The sequence below is a fragment of the Mesoplodon bidens genome, assembly GCF_964165515.1.
Source record: "Mesoplodon bidens genome assembly, chromosome: 1".
NCBI lineage: Eukaryota > Metazoa > Chordata > Mammalia > Artiodactyla > Ziphiidae > Mesoplodon > Mesoplodon bidens.
In genome coordinates this window covers 164,761,175-164,783,981 of record NC_138176.1, presented here as the reverse complement: position 1 = coordinate 164,783,981, position 22,807 = coordinate 164,761,175, and the positions used below count along the sequence as shown (strand labels likewise).

Genomic DNA, 22,807 nt, shown 5'->3' with positions numbered 1-22,807 from the left:
GTGATCCAGAGGCTGACTCACCCCAGGGACACAGTATCTGTCTCCCCAGTAGCCCTGTAATGTGTAAAAGGCAAGACGAACGTCTTCTGACTCTGTGTCATCCTGACCGCTGCCCCGCAGCAGACCGTTGTTGGCTGATTTGCTTGTGCAAACCAAGTGTCCCCCAAGACAGGCGCTCAGGTGTGGCCTCGCATCTTCCGGGAGTGGCAGGGAGGACGGAGAATTCGACACTGTGGGTGACTAGCTAGACCATGGTCTGAGGCAGGAGACTCAAGCTCCCAGCTCAGTGTTATCCAATGTTGGTACGCCAACCACTGAATCTAGTACCCCTCGAAACGCATGTTATTTTAAAGCCAGCACCTCTGTGACAACCGGGATTCCTGTGCTCAGGCCAGACCTCTGCAGCCAAAATGTTCTTTAAGGTGGGGCCCAGGATCACCATTTCCCACAAGCATCTCCCTCCCTCCATGGGTTCTAGTCCACAGCCTGAAAAGCCTTCCCTTGCCTTTCCCCAAAGATCCTGGATCCTTACCCCCGCCCCCAGGAGTTTTGGAAAACAGGCTGGTTACAGCTCTGTGCGGCTGTGTAACGTCTTCCTCTTTGGCAAATGAAGGCACTGCTATGAGCTCTAGTTCTATGATGGCCATCTGATTTGCACTAACTTACCCGGCTGTCTGACACGTGGGGCTTCCTCTGGACACGTGCCTGACACCCCCTTCTGGAGAGGCCTACAACTAAAACTCTGCATCTAACCAGCCCCGGGGGGGTGGGGGGGAGGGACATGATCTGTGGAGGACCGACAAACCCAAGACAGTGGGATGAACAGACCCAACAAGCACCCAGAAAAGAAGGATTTCAATGTAAACAGTCACAACCAACCACACAACAGCACACAACACAGATGCCCCAGGCATTAATTTAACCTTCCCAACAATCCCAGAGGTGGTAAGAATATTATCATCTCCATTTTACAGGTGAGAAAACTGAGGTCCAGCAAGCTTAAGGAATCAACTTAAACTTCCACAGACAGCAAGTGGTGCCCTGGATGAGAGCCCAGGCACCCGGTTCGGAGCACATGCTCTCTGCTGCTGTGCCTTGCGGCCTCCCAAAGACAACCATGAGTAGCACTCACTCCATGCCTGGCAGTTTATGAGATGCTTTTCACACATTATCCTATTCCATCCCCTTACAGATCAGGAAACAAAACCTTATCAAGCTTAAATAATGGGTCCAGGTCACCAAGCCAGTAAAAGACAGCATGGTGTATGGAGTGCCTTCTTCCTGACCCCAGTGCCCGAGGCCTCAACCTAAAAGTTCTCAAATGGTTTAATTTTAGGGCCTCTTTACACTCTTAAAAATGACTGAGGACTCCAAAGAGCTTTTGCTTATAGGGGTTATATCTAACAATATCTACCAGATTAGAAATTAAAACTAAAAAGGTATTTTAAAATATTTACTAATTTTAAAATAACCAAACCCATTACATAGTCACATTAAGATTTTTCATGAAAAATTAACTACACTTTCTACCACAAAACAAAAAACACAGAGAAAAGAATGGCATGGCTTTGCATCTGCGTAATGCTGTTTGACATCTGGCTTAATAAAGACAGCCAGAGTCACATCTGTGCAACATCACACACCGTGGATGGAACCTGTAGAAAACTCCTCTCTACAGTAGAGTCTGTGTGAGGACGAGAGTGCAAAAAGCAAGTAACATCTCAGGATCATTATGAAAACAGTTCTGACCTCACTGGCTCCATGAAAGGACCTCAGGGACACCAGACCATGCTCTGAGAATGACTTGACCTGCGGTCAAGTTCAGTAAGTATCAGAGAAACATCAGATCTCAATTTCAGAACTGAAAAGCACCACCAGGCCCAGCAATCTGCCTCCAGGGAGATAAAGAATTTCCACCCTATTTTAAAAATGAAGCAACAGAAAAATGTAGCCCTTGGCTTTTGCGGAGGCTGGAGAGAGAAGCAGCAGCAGGACAGAAGTAGGGGTCATCAGACCTGTCACCACACAGAGCCACCGCCTCCTGCCTGTCTCCAGCAGGATGAGGCCACTGGCTCTGCAGCTGGTAGGACCTGGGGGCAGCCGATCACACACACAGGGACGTGAGCGCTGTCATTTGCTGAGCACAGCCTGGTTCTGTGTTAAACGCACCTGGGTTCTCACTTCATTAATACCCACAGTACCCTCCCAGATACGTGCTGTGATCACCGAGTGAGAAACTGACATCTAGCAAAACTGCACAGCTGGGAAGCCGGTGGATACCCACGCAAATCCGGCTTCACCTCCAGACCCAGGGCCTCGTCCACTACCCTGCACAGCCTCCCGACAGGATTGGCCTCCTGCTTCCCTTCCCCTGCCCCAAAGGCTTGAGCATACACGAAACACACAAAAAGTGAGGCCATCCAGGCCTGTGAATCCATCAAATAGCAGGTTGACTTAGGGAAACTGCTGCCTGGACACACCTGTCCTTTCACAATAAGAAGGGCAGAGGGCAGAGGAGGGCCACAGGGGGCCTCAAGAAAAATCCCAACATGTGCTAAGCCAGGAAGTTCCAAAATAACAGCAAGTGTTGCAGAAAACCCTTTCCATATCCATTCAATTAAAAATAAAGTTTTTCTCTTTTACTTGCATCTCAGGGTTGAAAAACATTTTCAAGATGATGCAGTCCTTTCAAGAAAATGGTTGCCAGAATCCCCTAAATAGCTACCAAGATTGTTTGAACTCCTGCACAGTGAGGGAGCTCACTACTTCACAGCAAAGCCCATCTAATCTCTCCCCAGGTAATTATTCTACGTACTGAGTTAAAATCTGTATTTCTCCCACTGACCCTAGATCTATCTACCCCCACAAGGCCATGAGGTAGGGACTTCCCTGGTGGTGCAGTGGTTAAGAATCCGCCTGCCGAGGCAGGGGACACAGGTTCAATCCCTGGTCCCAGAACATCCCACAGGCCGCAGAGCAACTAAGCCTGTGCACCACAACTACTGAGCCTGCGAGCCACAACTACTGAGCCCGCGTGCTGCAACTAGTGAAGCCCACATGACTAGAGCCCGTGCTCCACAATGAGAAGCCACCACAATGAGAAGCCCACACACTGCAACGAAGAGTAGCCCCAGCTCGCTGCAACTAGAGAAAGCCCGAGCGCAGCAACGAAGACCCGACGCAGCCAAAAAAAAAAAAACAAAGGCCACAAGGTACAACTGTAATTCTTCTTCTAAACAACAGACATGCAAGTATTTGAAAACAACTGCCAAATCCCTTTATCACTACCAGAAGAGCTAAAATTAAAAAAAGTGACAACACCAAATGCTGGCAAGGATGCAGAGAAACTGGAATTCTCAAACACTGCTGGTGGGAATATGAAATCATACAGCCACTGCAGAAAACACTTTGACAGTCTTTTATAAAGTTAAACATGCAGTTACCATACTACCCAGTAATCCCACTCCTGTATATTTACACAAAAGAAATGAAAATTTATGTTCACACAAAAGCTAGCGCACAACTGTTTATAGCAGCTGCTGAATGGATAAACGACAGTGTTATATTCATACAACGGAATACTTCTCAGCAACAAAAAGGCACTATCATTCAAACTCCTGTACACACGAGGGCAAGGGGAACAGGGACTCGCGAATGCACTATGCTGAGTGGAAGAAACCAGACTCAAAAGGCCACACACCATATGTTTCCATTTACACAACGTTTGGGAAAAGGCAAAACTACAGAGGCAGAAGAGAGATCCATGGTTGCCAGGGCCTGGGGGTAGAGGGAAGAAAGGCTGACTACAAAGTCACAGAAGGGAATTCTTCAGGGTGGAGGATTTGTTCTAACCTTAATTGTGGAAGTGGTTAAATAACCAATGTGTTCATCAAAACTCATCGAACTATACACCAAAAAGGATAAATTTTACTGTACGTAATTCATACCTCACGGAACATGACTTAAAAAAATCTGAAGTTAAAAAAAAACAACAACACTGTGGTGCCCTAAACTGAAGTGACCATCCCAGGAGAGGTGTGACCAATGAAGAGGTGTGGCTTGTCACCCCCGACCAGTCACTGTGTTTATAGTAAACCTTTTCAAGAACAAGCAAAATCAAAACTAACGTCAAGTGAGCTGTCCACAGAAGCCTCAGATTCTATCTTTGTGCAGTTGTTCTTTGGGACTCAAATGCAAAACTGTCCACTCTCCCCCCACGTCACTCCTTCCTCTTCCCAAATCTGGAACCCACGTGAAAAGAAGGCAGGGGAGTTCCCTGGTGGTCTAGTGGTTAGGATTCGGCACTTTCACTGCTGTGGCCTGGGTTCAATCCCTGGTCGGGGAACTGAAATCCCACAAGCCATGCAGCGCAGCCATAAATAAATAAATTAATTAATTAATTAATAATAATAAAAGGAAAAACTTAAGAAAAGAAAGATTTTCTTTTTTTCATTTTTATGTTCAGGATGGGATTCCGGGGTTAAGGGATTTGGACTGGACTAAAATGGCCCCAAAACGAGTGCTGGAAGATGCCAGGAGAGCCGGCACAGGCCCTGGAGTTTGGACAAAGAGCTCTCACTCCTCTGGGCCTTGGTGTAAGAGGAAAACTGCAGCCAAGGGGAGCAGAGACCCTTCGCCATCACAAGTCCTGGCTCCTCCTCCCGGACACCCTGGCCGATGCAAGCGCAGCCTCCTCTGTAGACCACTGAGGCTCAGCCAGAGCCTGGCAGCTGGGTAGTCTTCTTGGCTGTAAGGCCCTTTGTCCTTAGCCCCCTTGTCACACCACACTCCAGCTGACCCTGAAGGCCACTTCCCCACCAAGTCTTATTTACAGCTAGAGAGGTCACAGCTCTGCTTCAGAGCCCTGTGGGCCTGTGGTACCAGAGGCCAAGGAGAAAATGGGCACCGGCCCAAAGTGGTCAGGTGGGTGGAGCAGGGATGCCCAGGTAAACTTCCTGGCCTCCTCCAGGCCCTGGCTGTCAGGAGAGAAGCAAAACAGCAGACCATGGTCATCACAGGCCGCAGCAAGCAAAACCAAGCCATCCTCACCTCCAGCCCAGGAGAGCCAGAGCCGTCAGGGGGAGACACAATCCCACGTCCTGAACCAGTGCTTCCAAAAGCACCTCAGCTTCACTGGAGGCCTTATTAGAAATGCACAGGTCAGGCCCCACCCAGACCTACCGAATCAGGAACCCTGGGGGAGAAGCCGGCACTCCCCTCCAGGTGAGTCTGATGCCTGGTAAAGTTTGAGAACCTCTGGTCCGGACCAAAGTCGCACTGTCTGGCCAGAGTGGCTTATCAATCCCTTGTTTTTTTGGCTGTCCAATACCCACTACGTTTAAAAGCATCGCCCATTGATGCCCAGGGGATGCCCTCCTTCGTCAGCACAGGACTGCAGCTGGGCTCCTCCTGGACTTGGATGGGAAGGAGGTTAGACTCCAGCGCAGTAGCTGCAGCCTTGCCCAGCTCCCAGATCTCCTTCCAGATAAGCTACTTGCTCTCAAATCCTTGACTCAGGGTCAGTTTGCCGAAACCCAAACCAAGACAGGTGACGATGGCCTGTTGCTTCCAGGCTGCTCCTACATCCAGAGCACCATTCCTGGAAGACCCCACTAGAAGGCCACCTCCTCCCTGAAGCTTCCTGTGACACCCCTCGTTAGAAAGAGCTGCTCCTTCCCCTCTGTCTCCTTGTTTTACACAAGGCAAAATGGCCAGTCACTTCTCTCTCTGGTGCTCTGGTCTGAATGTTGGTGTACCCCACCAAATTCCTACGTTGAGGTCCTACCCCCCCACCCTGTGTGGAATTAGGAGGTGGGGCCTCTGGGAGGTGATGAGGTCATGAAGGTGAACCCCACGTGAATGGGGCCAGTGGCCTTATAACAGGGACCCTAGAGAGCTCTTCCCCCTCCTTCCATGTGAGGTTACTACGGGAAGGCACCATCTATGAACCAGGAAGCGGGCCCCCCAAGACACCGACTCTGCCTTGATCTTGGACTTCCAAGCTTCCAGAACTGTGAGAAATAAATGTGTGTTGTTTCTGAACTGACAAGTCTGTGGTGTTCTGTGATAGCAGCCTGGACAGACTAAGACACCTGGCTAGCCTGTAAGGCCCGGAGCCAGGCCCCCCTGTGATCCCTATGAGTGCCGAGCACGGGCTCCAAGAGGACAAGGTGTTCCCGGAGGAAACAGGCCCCGGATCCAAAAGGATCAGAGAAGGAAGGATCAGAGGGCAAGGGGTCAGGGTGCAGCCTTGCCTCCATGCTCATTCACCCCACCATCCTCTATCAACTAGAAGCTGTACTTTCAAGGAATCTTTGCTGGGGTAGGAAGGAAGCCCTCCAGATCCTCCTGCTAACAAAACCAGATCTCTCTCCTTAATAAGAAAGCTCTCCTGTTACTTCAATCTGCATGAAATTTAAGGCTCATTTTATAAATGCTGCCCAAGAATGTCTCCTCTTCTTAAAACTTCCCCAGTTATCCAAGTTGAGGGGAAAAAAAGGTACCTGAGAAATTAGATCAGGATGAACGGGGGAGGAAAAAAACATCGATTGCCTGAAATGAGTGTGCATCCCCTGGGCAGATCCATGGGGTCTACCCACAGGCAGGTTACTCAAATAACAGACCACACAGGGTGGGGGGAAGCATCAAAGAAGCCAGGCGTGCTTGGCTGATGAAAACTGCCTGGAAAGACACAGCAAACTTTAAGGCTGTTGGTCTGTTGTTAGGAGGGTCAGGCTGAAGAGATGAAATGGGCGGACCACCTGAGGACCTAATGTCAGCCGGGAAGAGGGGAGGGGCAACCAGGTACCAGCTGTTGCAGAGAAAATACCATACCCAAGGCTCCACCTACCAATTTTCTCTTATGCTAAATATAACTTGCTGTTCTTTGCCCAAACGTTCTTGGTTAGGGAGACGTAAGTGGGAAAGTGGAGGCAATGTTTTTATTGTAAGACCTTGCCTTTCCTTAGGTTCATGGAGAAAGACCTAACAAACAGAAACAGCCAGTCTCCATCTGACTCATCAGCCCCTCGGTCGGGGGGTGCGCCTGAGATGGCCAGGAAAAGAAGCGCTCTGCCCGTCATTAGGTGAGGCTGAGCCAGGAGGGATTCCTCCAGGAGGTGCTGCAGTGCGCCATGGATGACCCTCCATTCATTCCACTCCAAGGGGCTGGTCCAAGCCAGCCACAGACATTCCAGTGCTTTTGCCAGGGACTAGGTTAGATCAACTCATCTCCAACCAGGAGGGCTGTTAAAATGGATGCTGAGCCCCATCCTCAGAGCTTCTGGAGCCTGGAAACCTACATTTCTATCAAGTACCTGGGTGCTGCTGGTGCAGGGACCGCACTGCATGAGCCATGGTTTGGGCACAGACAATGACAGGGGACTGGGGACTGTGCTGAGGACCTTCTGGGGAAGGCTTCTTTGCTTGTCAGGAGACACGAGAGGAGACGGCCTCCTTCATCCTCTGGACCATTTGTGATGATGGAGATGTTCTTTTATATGATCTGTCCAATACAGTAGCCACTAGCCACAGGTGCTACAGGACTGTGGTCTCCAACCTTTTTGGCACCAGGGACCGGCTTCGTGGAGGACAATTTTTCCACGGACTGGTGGCGGCGGGGGGCGGGAGACGGTTTCGGGGATGATTCAAGCTCATTACATTTATTGTGCACTTTATTTCTATTATTATTACACTGTAATATATAATGAAATAATTATACAACTCACCATAATGCAGAATCAGTGGGAGCCCTGAGCCTGTTTTCACTTGCCACTCACTGAGAGGGTTTTTTTGTTTTGTTTTATTTATTTATGGCTGTGTTGGGTGTTTGTTGCTGTGCGCGGGCTTTCTCTAGTTGTGGTGAGCGGGGGCTCCTCTTCATTGTGGTGCGCGAGCTTCTCACTGCAGTGGCTTCTCTTGTTGCGGAGCACAGGTTCTAGGCGCACAGGCTTCAGTAGTTGTGTTGCACAGACTAGGCAGTTGTGGCACACGGGCTTAGTTGCTCTGCGGCATGTGGGATCTTCCCGGACCAGGGCTCGAACCCGTCACCTGCACTGGCAGGCGGATTCTTAACCACTGTGCCACCACGGAAGACCCACTGATAGGGTTTTGTTTGTTTGTTTGTTTGTTTGCGATACGCGGGCCTCTCACTGTTGTGGCCTCTCTCGTTGCGGAGCACAGGCTCCGGACGCGCAGGCTCAGCGGCCATGGCTCATGGGCCCAGCCGCTCCGCGGCATGTGGGATCTTCCCGGGCTGGGGCACGAACCCGTGTCCCCTGCATCGGCAGGCGGACTCTCAACCACTGCGCCACCAAGGAAGACCTAGGGTTTTGATATGAGTCTGCAGGCAATTGATTTATTATGGTCTCTGTGCAGTCACACCTCTCTGCTAACGATAATCTGTATTTGTAGCCACTCCCCAGCGCTAGCATCACCGCCTCAGCTCCACCTCAGATCATCAGGCATTATAGAGTCTCATGAGGAGCGCGCAACCTAGATCCTGCACAGGCGCAGTTCACAGTAGGGTTCGCGCTCCTGTGAGAGTCTAATGCCGCCACTGATCTGACAGAAGGCGGAGCTCAGGCGGTGATGCAAGCGATGGGGAATAGCTTGTAAATACAGATGAAGCCTCACTTGCCCACCGCTCACCTCCTGTTGTGCGGCCCGGTTCCTAACAGGCTGCGGACTGGTACCGGTCCGTGGCCTGGGCGTTAGGGACCCCTGCTATAGAACACTTGAAATGTGGCTAGTGTAACTACTGAAACTAGTGATTTCAATTTTATTTCACGTTAATTCACTGGAATTTAAATAGCCACGTGTGGCTAGAGGCTCCCACCATGAACACTGTAGCCCTGGACACTGTCAGGTCTAGATGTGATGGCTGACACCTGCCATCAGCCCAAGGGAAGACACCACACAGAGGCCCGGCAAAGCCGCACCCAATGTACTCAGCCCACCCTCAGCACAGTTACCATGTGAGATCCCACATTTCTCTGCTGTCTAAGGCAGTATGAGTAGGTATTCCCTACTGCTGCAGCCAAAGGCCTTCTGGCCAATACAGCCACGGGGACATTCAAGTCAGCCTGCAGAAAAATGGGGCTACTCACCCCAAGGTCAACATCAACTCTACACAGAAAAGCAAGAGATGGAAAACTTGGCTACCGGTGAACTGGAGAGGTTTTGACCTGAAGGGATGCAACCAGGTCTTTGAGCATCCAAGATAGGGGCCCAGACAGTGAAGTTACAGTAGAGCTCTGCTTGCAGCCTGCCCGCCAACAAGTATCCAGGGACACTGGTGACCCCTCCATCCCAAGGGCCAAAGGGTGGGTCACCGACACGATGTTCTTCCAAAGTATACGAAGGTCCAGCTGCACAAAAAAATACCTTCTTACTCAGGCCTGAAATTCCACCATTAACAATACTTGCTATGGTTTAAACAATATCTTTCTCTAGAATCTCCCTTTAAAATGCAAATGCTTCTAGAAAGGTAACACTTTAAGCCTTGAAGGGTCAATGTGAATGAGTTTGTCAGATATCAGATCATTGTACCTTGCTCCCAAGCGGAATATGGAGCCGGAAAAGGGTGAGGCCAAGACAGGTGCCCTCAGAGCTCAACAAGCTCAGTTTTACAAAACCCCACATTACCGTTCCACACATCCTGACTGCCTGTCCGGCCCATGCACTTCCTGAAAGCCAGCCCCGTGTTCAAAATCCCAGCAGCCCCATCATTCAATCCCTGTGTCTCACCAACCCAAAGCAGGCAGGACAAAGTGAACTGTGGTCCCAGCAGAGTCCTCCCTGAACCCTAGACAGGACGAGGGGACCTGTGAGGGGCTGAATTAATTGTGTCCCACAAACAGATGATGAAGTCCTAATCCCCAGTAAATGTGAATGTGACCTTATTTGGAAATTCGGTCTTTAGAGATGATCAAGCTAAGATGAGGTCATACTGGAGTAGGGCGGGCCCCTAAACCAATGTGAATGGTGTCCTGCTTAAAAAAGGAAATTTGGAGACACACACACAGAGAACACCATGTGAAAATGAAGGCAGAGACTGGGGTGATGCATCTACAAGCCAAGGAACATCAGAGCTTGCCGGCACACAACCAGAAGGAGAAGAGGCCTGGAAAAGACCCGTTCCTGGTTGCCTTCACGGCACAATGATCTTAGACTCTGGCCTCCAGAATTGTGAGAGAATAAATCTCTATTGCGTAAGTCACTCAGTTTATGGCACTCTGCTAGGGCAGGCCTAGGAAACAAATACAGTGCTCCCTACTGGTACCCTTCTCACCACTCTGATCTCACTTACTGTATCTACTCATCTGACTGTCTCCCCAGTAGACCCGAAGACCCATGAGCACAGGGACCAGGTCTGCCTATTCACCACTATATCGCAAGCCCACTTCTGGCCCCCTGGAGGTGGCCTGTATGAGTCAAATTAACACATAAGAGGCCTGCCCCTGGCAGGTTCTAGAAGCTCAGGCACAAGACTTCCTTCTCTGAGTGTCCATTTCCCCATCTGTCTACTGGAGGAAACGGAAGGAATTGGACCAGATGACCTCTGTGGGCCCTTCCAACTCAAAAACTCCAGGACTCACCACACCACTGAAGGTGTACCCATCCATCAAGGTCAAACCAGGACACAGAGCTACACTAGGGCATTAAATAGAGGGCATGTGACACAGAAGACGGGCCACAGAGGTGCGGGAAGACTGGGAGACTATGACAACCTTCCTCTGGGACGTCTTCAGTGAAGACAGCAGGGCCGGCCTCCCTCTATGGGCTCCTGGGACCCATGTCCAGAGACACACCGAATTCGGCATGGACTGGCGACTCCTGCCCCCAAGACAACACTCCCAGTGAGCCATTCCTGCTCCCAAACGACAGCCCCCAAAGGGGCCAGTCTCTTGGAATAGTGGTCACTGTGTACTACGAGGCCTGGGGGTCAGAGGCAATGGGCGCTTTGAGAAGCACTGTGCCCTGACAAAGTGAAAACATGGTGACACAGGTGCCTCTGTGTCATGCACCTGTGCACGCACCTCCCTCCTAACGCCAGGAACAGCGCCCTGCCCTCCTCCATTAAGAGGACGTGCTGATGAGAGGAAATGTGAATGGAACCAACAGAAGATGACTCCATGAATGATCTGACAGGTGTGGGCCAACTTTCCCACCCCAGGCACCCAGCGCCGCCCCAGCTCACACCCAGACCCCCGACAGGCCGGTGTCCTCCAGGAAGGAGGGGTGCCCAGGAAGGTAGTACTCACCCACACTGCTGAGGGAGCTGCTGCTCTCTGAGTCTGAGGGCATGATGGACAAGACACTGTAGGTGGAGCCTGGAGACAGAAAGAGAGGCCATGTGTTACTAACCCCAAAGGGATTTCTCATCTCATACCCCAAACCACCGTCTGACCAAATGACTTCAGTCGGCGCCAGGCTGAGAACCAGCACCATGTGGGGTACCAGACATCGGAACCACAGGCTGGGCAGGGGAGGTGCTGCCAGCAGGGCCTAGTCTTTGGTGCTTCTGCCTCACCTTCGGCCACCCTCTGACTGATCTACGCACGGGCAGAGGGGAGCTTGGAGTCAGCCAGCTGGCTTCTTATTGGGACATCTGGGGAAGGCCTCAGCAAGGGAGCAACATGCCCCAGGGCAACAAGGGGTCTGGGGATTTCCTACAGATTTGTATCAGTGTGATTCTGGCTTCCGCATAGAGGGTAACAGAGCCTAAGTTAAACATCTGTGAACTCTTCGTTCTCTGTGCCTGCCTGTTCTGCTCTTAGGTTCTAACTGTATTCAAGCTCAGTCCTTAATGATTTAGGCAGTGGCTGCCCCCTTCTTAAAAATTACTGATAGAATTATAAGCAATCACACTGTCACCAAAGCTAGGGAGTAACATGTTTTGTTTTTTGTTTTGTTTTCTGATTTTTGTTTTCTGGTTTTAAATATTTATTTATTTATGGCTGCATTGGGTCTTCATTGCCGTGCACAGGCTTTCTCTAGATGCAGCGAGTGGGGGCTACTCTTCGTTGTGGTGTGTGGGCTTCTCATTGCGGTGGCTTCTCTTGTTGCAGAGCTCGGGCTCTAGGCACATGAGCTTCAGTAGTTGTGGCACACGGGCTTTGTTGCTCCGCGGCATATGGGATCTTCCCGGACGAGGGATCGAACCCGTGTTCCCTGCATTGGCAGGAGGATTCTTAACCACTGTGCCACCAGGGAGCCCCATGTTTTGTTTTGTTTTGGGGGGGAGGTGTTGACACTTGTTAATAACTCCTGGTGGCAGCCACACAACCACCGAGGTTTGGTTTGCATTCAAATATCTTCCAAGCCAGGCTGTTACCTGCCCGGCATCAGGAAAAACCTCTGGGTCAAGAAACCCAGCTCTGAGTGCAGTTCTCGTCCACGTGCAAGTAGCTGGCCAGTGGCCTCAGTTTTCTGGATCTCTGTTTCTCAGTCTGTAACATGAAGGGGTTCAACCAGATGGCTCACAAGGTCCTTTCCTCCCCTGTCCCATTTCAGAGATTACATTTTCCATGATTAATGGAAACAAAGCTGTGCTTTGCTTATCAAGACTACAGATGGGGCTTCCCTGGTGGCGCAGTGGTTGAGAGTACACCTGCCGATGCAGGGGACACGGGTTTGTGCCCCGGTCCGGGAGGATCCCACATGCCGCGGAGCGGCTGGGCCCATGAGCCATGGCCGCTGAGCCTGTGCGTCTGGAGCCTGTGCTCCGCAACGGGAGAGGCCACAACAGTGAGAGGCCCACGTACCACAAAAAATAATAATAATAATAATAATTTTTCGTTGTTGTTATGTGAGGGCAAGGAAGGCTAGCCGGCTGGTGTGTTGGTGGATTGTTTTTGAAACACGCCTGCTCAGAAAAGCAGGCACAAATACGCCGTCCCACTCACACCTCTGAGATGTGAGCTCAGACCAGCCCTGCTCGCGACACCACAGCCAGCATTCTGGCGGATGCTCCCTGCACGACGCCTCACCTCTTTCTCACTACTGGCATCAGCAGCGCCCCATCTTCCAGTAAACCGCCCCTCCCCTTCAAATCATCCCTCTCCTCCCCCGTGGCAAGTTTCCACTGTTAATTAAACTTGGCAGACACCCTTCTCTCTCTCCTCCCACCTCCCCCCTGGCTGGGAGGAGTCAACTGGCCAACTGGTCCCCTTCCCTGTCCCCCACATCCTGACAGGGCTCTGGGCCTGACCCGGGGGCGGTGTGACATCTCTATCGGCATCTCTGGGCATTACCTCCCCTGAGTCGGCTGGCAGGGCTCCTGGGAGCTGGCGGTGGGGGCGGGGGGAGCGGTGCGGTGCCAGGGAACGGTTAAAATTGGACAAGGCCCAGTTTCTATGATGTTCCCAGGGCCTTAGACGTCATTCAGGGGGGAAAAAAGGCCCGAAGACGATGCTGTCTTGGTTATGCTTTGTCTCTGCAGCTATTGTTGTCTTAAAAAGCCTGTGTGGTCAGGACTGTCGGGAAAAGGCAAAAAGAGTCGCTTTCCTCCGAAGTCACGCAGTATCCTTTCAAAGCGATGGCTTCTGAGAGGTGGGACGGTCGTCAATCTACCCCTGGGATTTCACAATCCAATCTGGAGCCTGGCAGAGGTCCCATCTCACTGCGCACGCTCTCCTGCCCCGCACAGCCCCTCACCCTGGACCATGTGGGAGCTCCCTTGAAGGCACCTGCACCCCGACCCGGGCCCTAATGCCCACCCTGCACATCACACACACAGAGGCCTGGGTGAACGAGGGCCGGCCTCCTCTGCTCCCACTGCCTCCCCCCAAGCCCCACAGGGCAGCAGGGCACTGCCACTCAGGACCGTCACCACAAACTCAGACAGGCCTGTGCAGAGGTCCAGAGAGGACCCGGAGAAAGTCATATGATTGGGAAACGTTTCCAGAAAAGGAGAGCAGAGGGACTTCCCTGGTGGTCCAGTGGTTAAGACTCCACACTCCTGATGCAGGGGGCCCGGGTTCGATCCCTGGTCAGGGAACTAGGTCCCGCATGCCTCAACAAAAAGATCCCGCACGCTGCAATTAAGACCCAGCGCAGCCAAATAAATAAATATTAAAAAAAAAAAGAAAAAGAACAAGAGAGCAGAACAGGAGCCCAGGTTTTCATGGCCATGTGAAGCAGAGTGATGATACAGGGGGTTTTCTACCATAGCAATAACCTGAAGCCCCAGTCAAGGTGCAGATTCTGACTGGGCAGATTAGGGCGGGGCCTTAGACTCTGTATTTCCAACAAGCCCACAGCGGGGACTGAAAGCAAGGTACCAAGGCTGACCCGAGCCAGCAGGTGGCATGTACGTGGAAGCCATGGCAGAAGCCCTGGGAGAGAGCTGGCAGACTCTCTGGGACTGGCCTGGGCCACAAGCATTGTCTGCATTGTTCCCAAAAGGCCGCCCCCTGCTAATTGTGTTTACTCGGTGACTCAGCCCCACTGGAGACCACTTCAAAGAACTTCCAGTAAAATCAACCAAGCGATAACAGAACACCCAGCCCTCCAAGGCCCCATCCCATGTCTGCGGGGCCCCTAACACACCCCTCCATTCACCTGGGGCTTGTAAAGGCCCCAGTGACTCACACTTCCTCCCCATGAAACCACGACGCTTAAGGGGCTTGTTCCAGCCAGCACGCAGAGTCCTCTCTGTGCTCCAGCCCGTGGCACTGCCCTGAGACAGTTCTGGGCGCTGGGAGGACATGCACCTCCCGCGAGCACCGGGGAAGGAGGGAGAAGCAAGACGCTCTTCCCTGGGGGCTGTGCGACAGGGCGGGGAGGTGCTGCCTGGACGGTGGGGGCGGGGGGGCAGTCACCACCAGGCCACCTGTCCCACCCCGGAACCATCCTCCAGCTCAAAGCTGACCACCCTCGGACGGCTGAGGGTGCCCAGTCACTCTAGTACCCACACGTGTCCATCGGGGTCCTGGCACGTGGCTGAGCCCTGCGAGCCGTAGAAAGAAGACAAGCCAGGGGCTCAGGAGGCTACTCACCTGCTGTGAGATTCTGTGGAAGTCTCTTCCCCTCTCTGAGCCCGTGGCCCTCGTCTGCAAATCGAGGCAGCAGTGACTAGAATACTAACAGGCTGCCAGCCTGCCTGGGTTCAACTCTCAACTATGCCACTTAGCAGCTGTGTACCCTCGGGTAAGTCACTCAGCCTCTCCCTGCCTCCATGTGCTTATCTGCAAAATGGGACAATAGGAGTACTAACCCCACGGAGGGTCAACTGAGCTAATACGAAAAGGGCTTGACACAGCACCTGGCACGGCCAGTGCTCAAAGTGTTAGCTGCTGCTCCTACAGTCAAACCAGACCTTCCAACCCCGCTGTCCTCAATCCTTTGGTTACCCAAATTGAAAGCTGTCTTTCAGAAAGCTGTCCACCAGAGTGACGAGGCTGCATAGTCCACGATGACAAACTGCTAGACCGTATGGCACTAACAACAACAATACCAGAAATAATAACAGCAGCAGCTAATAGGCACTGAGCCCTACTAAGTGCCAGGATGTACTAGACTCTGCATATGTTGTCTCAGTTAATTCCCACACCAACCCTGAGGTTGTCATTACGCCGGTTGTGCAGAGGAGGAAACTAAGGGTTAGAAAAATTAAGTAACTTGCTTAAGGTCATGGTAGAGCCACTAAGGGGGCGAACAGGGTACAAACCCAGGCAGTCTAGCCCAAAGCCTGTGCTCCTGACCCCTATACACAACACTGCTGCCCGGCTCTAAAGGTCTAGCAGTCCGGGGGGACTTCATGGAGGAAGGGGCCTGGAGCTGGTCCTGGAGGACGGTGGACTTGGACAAGCACCAAGAAGCCAGATCAGCCTGGAGGAGATGTAGGCAGAACCCATCCACCTGTGCAAGTGAGAAGTATTAGAGCAGGGCCACCCCTGCCCAGAGCCTCCCAACCTGGAGCTCCCAGCGTAGGCTTTTCCCCTCCCTGTGCTCCTCCCCACACTGAGACACTCAACAGACACTGTGAGCTGAGTGGGGCTTGGGGACTAAAAGTGGGAAGAAAGAAAGAGGGGGTGAGCCATGGCGTTATGGCCCTGACACATGCTGCTACTTCCTGCCCACCCCAACGCCCATGACCGTGCTGGGTACAGAGGCACTCGACTCTGTGAGCCACAGACATGAGAAGGAGGCAAGAGGGTGAAAAGTGCTATGTGTTGAGCTCACTGCCCCGGCTTCTGCGGATCTTGGGAGGTGCTGGGAGGGTGGCTCCTTTGGCTGCTGGGAAGCCCTCTTGCAGAATCACGGTTCAGTGCAGCCATGCCCCTCCCTAGGGCCTCAGCTTCCTCCCCTTTAACAACATGGCCCCAGACTGTGGACACTGAGACCCACAGTTGGAGGCTGACAAGCCCCCCGATACTTCAGGAAGCAGGGGGTGAAATTCCGTGGCCCTGGAATGGAGCAGCCACGAAGCCTGCCACATCAATCAAGAAAGTCCTGCTTCAAGCAGCTGACATGCCCACCTCAAGGCGGGGAAAGCATCCTCCCCCTGACATGCACAGGGAGGCTGATGCCTCCTGGCGAGGCTGGGGGACAGTTGTCACCTGACCTAGAAGGCCCAGGAGGTGGCCCAAAGCAGGGTCTGTAGGGCTCCACGGGAGGGAGGCTGGGCGGCCGTCATTTATGCCCTAGAGAGTGGGGAGGAGACTGGGACAGACTTCAAGAGTCTCCTACTAAAATGCAATGATGTAGGGGAGCATGTTCATCATCAATGAACATGGCCATACCTGACAGGCACCCCCAAAACAGATGACAGTGCAGGAGGGACCGGCCGCAGTGTCACTGCCCTGCTACCCTCACGAGAGCTCATGACGCTAGCATAGCAGCAAAGAGGACACACCGAGATGGGACAGGAAACAGAGCAGCACAGGCAGCCAGGCTTCCATTAATCCTGCAGCCAGACATCCCCCGGTGGGCGCATGTGCCCTGGAATAAACTTCTGACCAGCACCAGGAGTCACGACAGACTGGCTCCCTCCTGCTCTCCATCTGGACTCCCTCTCCATGACTCAGTAAAGGGAGAAGAGGCTACCTCCTCCTGCACGGACTGCGACCAAGCAGCATGTGCTGCCCTCCACCATCACAGGTGTTGGTACCAGTGCAGGCTCTGGGCCACACCACCTGGGCTCAGGCCTGCCACCAACAGCTGCGTGACCTTGAGCAAGTTGCTTGCACTTTCTGTGCCTCCTTTCCTGATTTATTAAATAGGAAGAATGATGGGCTATGAGGACTGAATGAGGACCAAGCCAGGCACACGGACAAGCGCTCCATAAACGCTAGCTCTTGTTCTTGTTATCTGACCCTCAACCATGAGTGTCCCTGCCCAATATCTGAATTCAGCCTTGCTATGCCTTTGTTTTCTTCCGCTCAGGATAAGGAGGCCTCCCCTCCCCTTCCACCATTCTGCCTGGCCACGGCCAATTCCAGGCCAGCCCACCTCTCTTCCGGGTCTCTTGTTCTCTGATTCAAACAGAACAAGCTAGAGTGCTCACTGTGTGCTGGGATAACACCAGGCCACGCCCCAACCTTCTCATGACCCTCACCACCACCTGCACATAACATGGGCATGGGTCAGCCCTTCAAGAAAGATGAAGTTGGGCTTCCCTGGTGGCGCAGTGGTTGAGAGTCCACCTGCCAATGCAGGGGGCGCGGGTTCGTGCCCCGGTCTGGGAGGATCCCGCGTGCCGCGGAGCGGCTGGGCCCGTGAGCCATGGCTGCTGAGCCTGTGCTCCGCAATGGGAGAGGCCACGGCAGTAAGAGGCCCACGTACCGCAAAAAAAAAAAAAAGAAAGAAAGAAAGATGAAGTTGACAGCGCTCTGCACAAGACACCACCCCTTGGTAGGCATGTCTGCCCTGGGAACACAAAGCCCATTCCGCCACCAAATGCTTAGTGAACAAACAAGGGATGCAGCAGAGAGCAAGACAGAGTCCCTGCCCTCATGGAGCTCAGAGGAGTGCGGGTGGGAGAGAAATAAACCAATACACAAATGCAAAATGCATCAGGTAGTAAGTGCTGTGAAGAACACTACAGCCAAGTAAAATGCAGGGTGAGTGGGGCGGGGTGGAGAGGTGGCTACTGTGCTACAAGGGCCAGGGGAGGTCTCTCTGGTAGGCCACATCTGAACAGAGACCTGAAGGAGTCTGAAGGAAGCAAAGTGCTGGAGGAGGACTGTTCCAGGTAGAAAAACAGCAAGTGCAAAGGCCCCGGGGTCAGACCGGAAAGTAGGCGAGGACATGACACCCCAGGCTGGACAGGTCGGGGACATTCAGTCCACAAAGGCCAAAGAGGGCCACTGCAAAGGAGAGGTCTTGTCTTCATCAGCAATGAGCTGCTGTTCTGCACCCCCTTCCCTCAACAGCAGCAGCACTGCCCCCTTACATGGTCTGTGTGGTGTCTTGACTATTACTCACCACCAAGGCAACTCAGTCTGTGTCCCCAGGACTCTGAGGTCACAGAGGACCGCTTACCTCTCCCGCCCCAATATCCGTGCCGAGTTTAAACCTACTAAGACCCCTGCCATAGGGTAGGAGGTACAAAGTAACTGTACAGTGAAAGGGCATGGGATCAGAAACTGGATGGGCCTGGGCTCTCCCTCGTCTGGCCACATACTAAGGAACTCCAAAGAGCTAAAACAATCTTGGAAAAGAAGAATAAAGCTGGAGGACTCATACTTCCTGATTGGTGACAAAGCTGCACTAATCAAAATAGTGTGGTACTGGCTTAAAGGCAGATATACAGACCAATGGAACAGAACAGAGAGCCCAGAAACAAACCTTTGCATAATGGCCAAATAATTTTTGACAGGTGCTAAGACTATCCAATAAGGAAAGAACAGTCTTTTCAAGAAATTATGCTGGGAAAACCAGATATCCACACGCAAAAAGGATGAATTTCTTACACTTATCTAACACCACATACAAAAATTAACTCAAAAGGAATCAAAGTCTTAAAGATAAAAGCTAAAACTACAGAACTGGACTTCCCTGGTGGCGCAGTGGTTAAGAATCCGCCTGCCAATGCAGGGGACAAGGGTTTGATCCCTGGTCCAGGAAGATCCCACATGCCGCGGAGCAACTAAGCCCGTGCGCCACAGCTACTGAGCCTGCTCTCTAGAGCCTGCGAGCCACCACTATTGAAGCCTGCGCACCTAGAGCCTGTGCTCCTCAACAAAAGAAGCCACCGCAATGAGAAGCCCACGCACCGCAATGAAGAGTAGCCCCCACGTGCTGCAACTAGAGAAAGCCGGCGCGCAGCAACGAAGACCCAACGCAGCCCAAAATGAATGAATTAATTAATTTAAAAAATAAAACTATAGGGCTTTCCTGGTGGCGCAGTGGTTGCGAGTCCGCCTGCCGATGCAGGGGACGCAGGCTCGTGCCCCGGTCTGGGAAGATCCCACATGCCGCGGAGCAACTAAGCCCTTGTGCCACAACTACTTAGCCTGTGCTCTAGAGCCCATGAGCCACAACTACTGAGCCCGTGCTCCATAACAAGAGAAGCCACTGCAATGAGAAGCCCGTGCACTGCAACAAAAAGTAGCCCCCTGCTCTCCACAACTAGAGAAAGCCCAGGCACAGCAGTGAAGACCCAATGCAGCCAAAAATAAAATAAATTAATTTAAAAAAAAACACAATAAGATGCTACCTCATACCACTCAGGATGGCTACTGTCAAAAAGCCAGAAAATAGTTAAGTGTTGGTGAGGATGTGGAAAAATTGGAACCCTTGGGCTTCCCTGGTGGCACAGTGGTTGAGAGTCCGCCTGCCGATGCAGGGGACACGGGTTCGTGCCCCGGTCTGGGAGGATCCCACATGCCGCGGAGCAGCTGGGCCCGTGAGCCATGGCTGCTGAGCCTGCACGTCCAGAGCCTCCGCAATGGGAGAGGACACAACAGTGAGAGGCCCGCGTACCGCAAAAAAAAAAAAAAAAAAAAAAAAAAATTGGAACCCCTGGGCACTACTGGTGGGAAGGTAAAATGGTATAGCCACTGTGGAAACTTTTTTTTCAAAAAAAAAATTTTTTTTTCTCAAAAAAAATCAAAAACAGGGGCCTCCCTGGTGGCGCAGTGGTTGAGAGTCCGCCTGCCGATGCAGGGGACGCGGGTTCGTGCCCCGGTCTGGGAGGATCCCACATGCCGCGGAGCGGCTGGGCCCGTGAGCCATGGCCGCTGGGCCTGCGCGTCCGGAGCCTGTGCTCCGCAATGGGAGAGGCCACAGCAGTGAGAGGCCCACGTACCGCAAAAAGAAAAAAAAAAAAAAAAAAAAAAAAAAATCAAAAACAGTATTACTATACGATCCAATACATCCACTTCTGGTCATATACCCCAAGAAACTGAAAGGAGGGTCTCAAAGAGATAATCCTATACCCATGTTCTTAGCAGCATCATTCACAATATCTAAAATGTATAAGTAACACAGCTGTCCATTGATAGATGAAAAGATAAGCAAAATGTGATGTCTACATACAATAAAATATTATTCAGCCTTAAAAAGGTAGGAAATTTGGACATGTATCTATAATGTGGATGAATTTTGAAGACATTATGTTAAGTGAAATAAGCCAGTCACAGAGACACAAAAACTGTTTGATTCCATTTACATGAAGTACTTAGAGCAGACAAAATCCTAGAGAGAGAAAGTAGAAGAGTGGTTGCCAGAAGCTGGAGTGGGGAGGCGGAGATGGGGAGTTAACATTTAATGGGTATAGTTTCAGTTTTGCAAGATGAAAAGAGTTCTGGAGATGGATGGTGGTGATGGTAGCACACTATGAATGGTTTTAAAACCACTGAATTGTATACTCAAAATGGTTAAGATGGGGACTTCCCTGGCGGTCCAGTGGTTAGAACTCAGCTCTTTCACTGCCAGGTCCCGGGTTCGATCCCTGGTTGGGGAACTAAGATCCCACAAGCCATGTGGCAGGACCAAAAAAAAAAAGATGAAGATGGTAAATTTTATGTTTATTTTACCACAAAAAAAAATTGGGAGGAAAAAAAAAAAAAACCAACAGCAGGGGGAGAGGCAAGGGCTTTATCTCCCTCCCTCTCGCCATTAAAGTAATCCAAAATCTTTGGGCCTTCAGAGTGATCCAAACCTCACCGAGCTTCACACAATCCTACAGCGACTTTGATCAAGTAAAGCCCCAGCTCCTCAGCCCTGGGACTCAAAAATGCCTGGGATTTTTGAGCACAGGAGTTAAGAGAGCAGGCATGAGCTTCAGGAAACTGTCTCCAGCATGTGAACAGGAAAGGTGGAAAGAGGGAAGACCTGGAAGTAAAGAAAACAGTTGGGATGCTCCCACAAGGGCTCCCCTGAACCAGTGGTCAGGGGTGCAAGCTGAGTGGTGACACAAGAGACAGCAGGGGTGGGGAGGATGGGAGGAGGATGCTGGGTCGGGGTGTGCGGGAAGGTACTGCAGTTAAGGAGGTGCAGAACTGAAGAAGGCTGGTGAAGAGAAATGAGGAGACACTGCTGAGGCCCAGGCTGAAGGTGCTAAAGGAAATCTCTGGGCAGGTGGCCTGCTGACGGTCGGAAACTGGAGTCTGGAGCTAGGGAGCAATGTTCAGGCTAACCCAGTCCACTTTGGAGTCACCCCACAGAGCCTGGAGGATGTGAGTGACAAGCCCAGAGCGGCTCACCGGCAATGTGAAGCCCTTGGGTAAGAAAAAGGTGAGGGGAAGGGGAGGGCCAGATCTAGGACTTCCTGAACAGCACCCACGCAGTAAGTATTGCTCTAAACATATACAGGACAAAATCCTAGGACGTGCGACCTGTGAGGACGGGAGAAGGAATACAAATTTCAGGAAGAGACAAACAAAGCCCACTCAGGGAGACAGGAGGAATAAGAGAATTAAGTCTTCTAGAAGGCAATGGGGTAGAGAGTGGTCAGAGGGGCTGTTCTGCCACACCAAATGCTGCAATAGGACACAGAAGGCAAAGACATTTGATTTGCACACCAAATGCTGCAATAGGACACAGAAGGCAAAGACACATTTGATTTGCACACCAAATACTGCAACAGGACACAGAAGGCAAAGGTCAGTGATGCTCTGCTAATTAAGTAAGGCCACTGATTGGCTGTGGTTTCTCCACCAGAATTGCAGGGCTTGGATTAGACCAGGAAAGGAAAGAGGTTCAACATGAATGGACTGCTATGTCTACTGACAACTGCCTGCTGTGTTTAAGGAGTGTGAGGCCACACCTGTGCTCACTAGGAAGGGAGCCCAGGATGGACTAGTGATGTGTGCCGAGGGCAAGACAAGGAGGCATGCATCACTCCTGGTCTGGGTGGCTCCTGAGGGCCAGCCCACCGACAGAAGCACTATTTCACAGCGCCCAGCCCTTGGCAAGCTTACTGTAACTGATGATCAGAACTAACTCTAAAACCCAACCGGTTTCTCTAACATTCTTTAAACAGGCAGGACCGGAAGGGCCCTCACGAAAAATAAAAGGACAATGATCTCTTCCCATCTATTCTTTTTCTGAGGCCCTGAGAAAGAGAGTGTAAAGAAGAGTTTGGCCCTTCAGGGAGGCTCTCAGAGGCCCAGCCCCAAGCAGATGATTTTCCCAACCAAGAAGAGCCCTGGGACACTTTTATGCACCCTTCCTCTTGGATAAGGTGACATCACCGGAAGGGTTCAACCTTATTTACACAATGCTTTTGTGGATTTTGAAAAGGTGACCTTCAGAAACCGGTGAAAAAGAGTCCATTCCTGAAGCCACAGGCACCTTTTACAGTATTTTACAGAAAGGACAGCTGCACGCACTCACCTGCAGAAATCCACTCAGG

At 51.7% G+C, this 22,807-nt stretch overlaps 1 protein-coding gene across 2 annotated transcripts in view; it reads right to left on the bottom strand.

Annotated features, from left to right (window-relative positions):
• Positions 1 to 22,807, bottom strand: part of DLG5 (discs large MAGUK scaffold protein 5) — a 119,952-nt gene that overhangs the window by 62,666 nt on the left and 34,479 nt on the right. For both annotated transcript variants that reach the window (XM_081250558.1, XM_081250559.1), the window contains exon 2: positions 11,265 to 11,333. In XM_081250558.1, the coding sequence (XP_081106684.1) occupies positions 11,265 to 11,333 (69 nt within the window). The remainder of the gene's footprint in view (positions 1 to 11,264; positions 11,334 to 22,807) is intronic.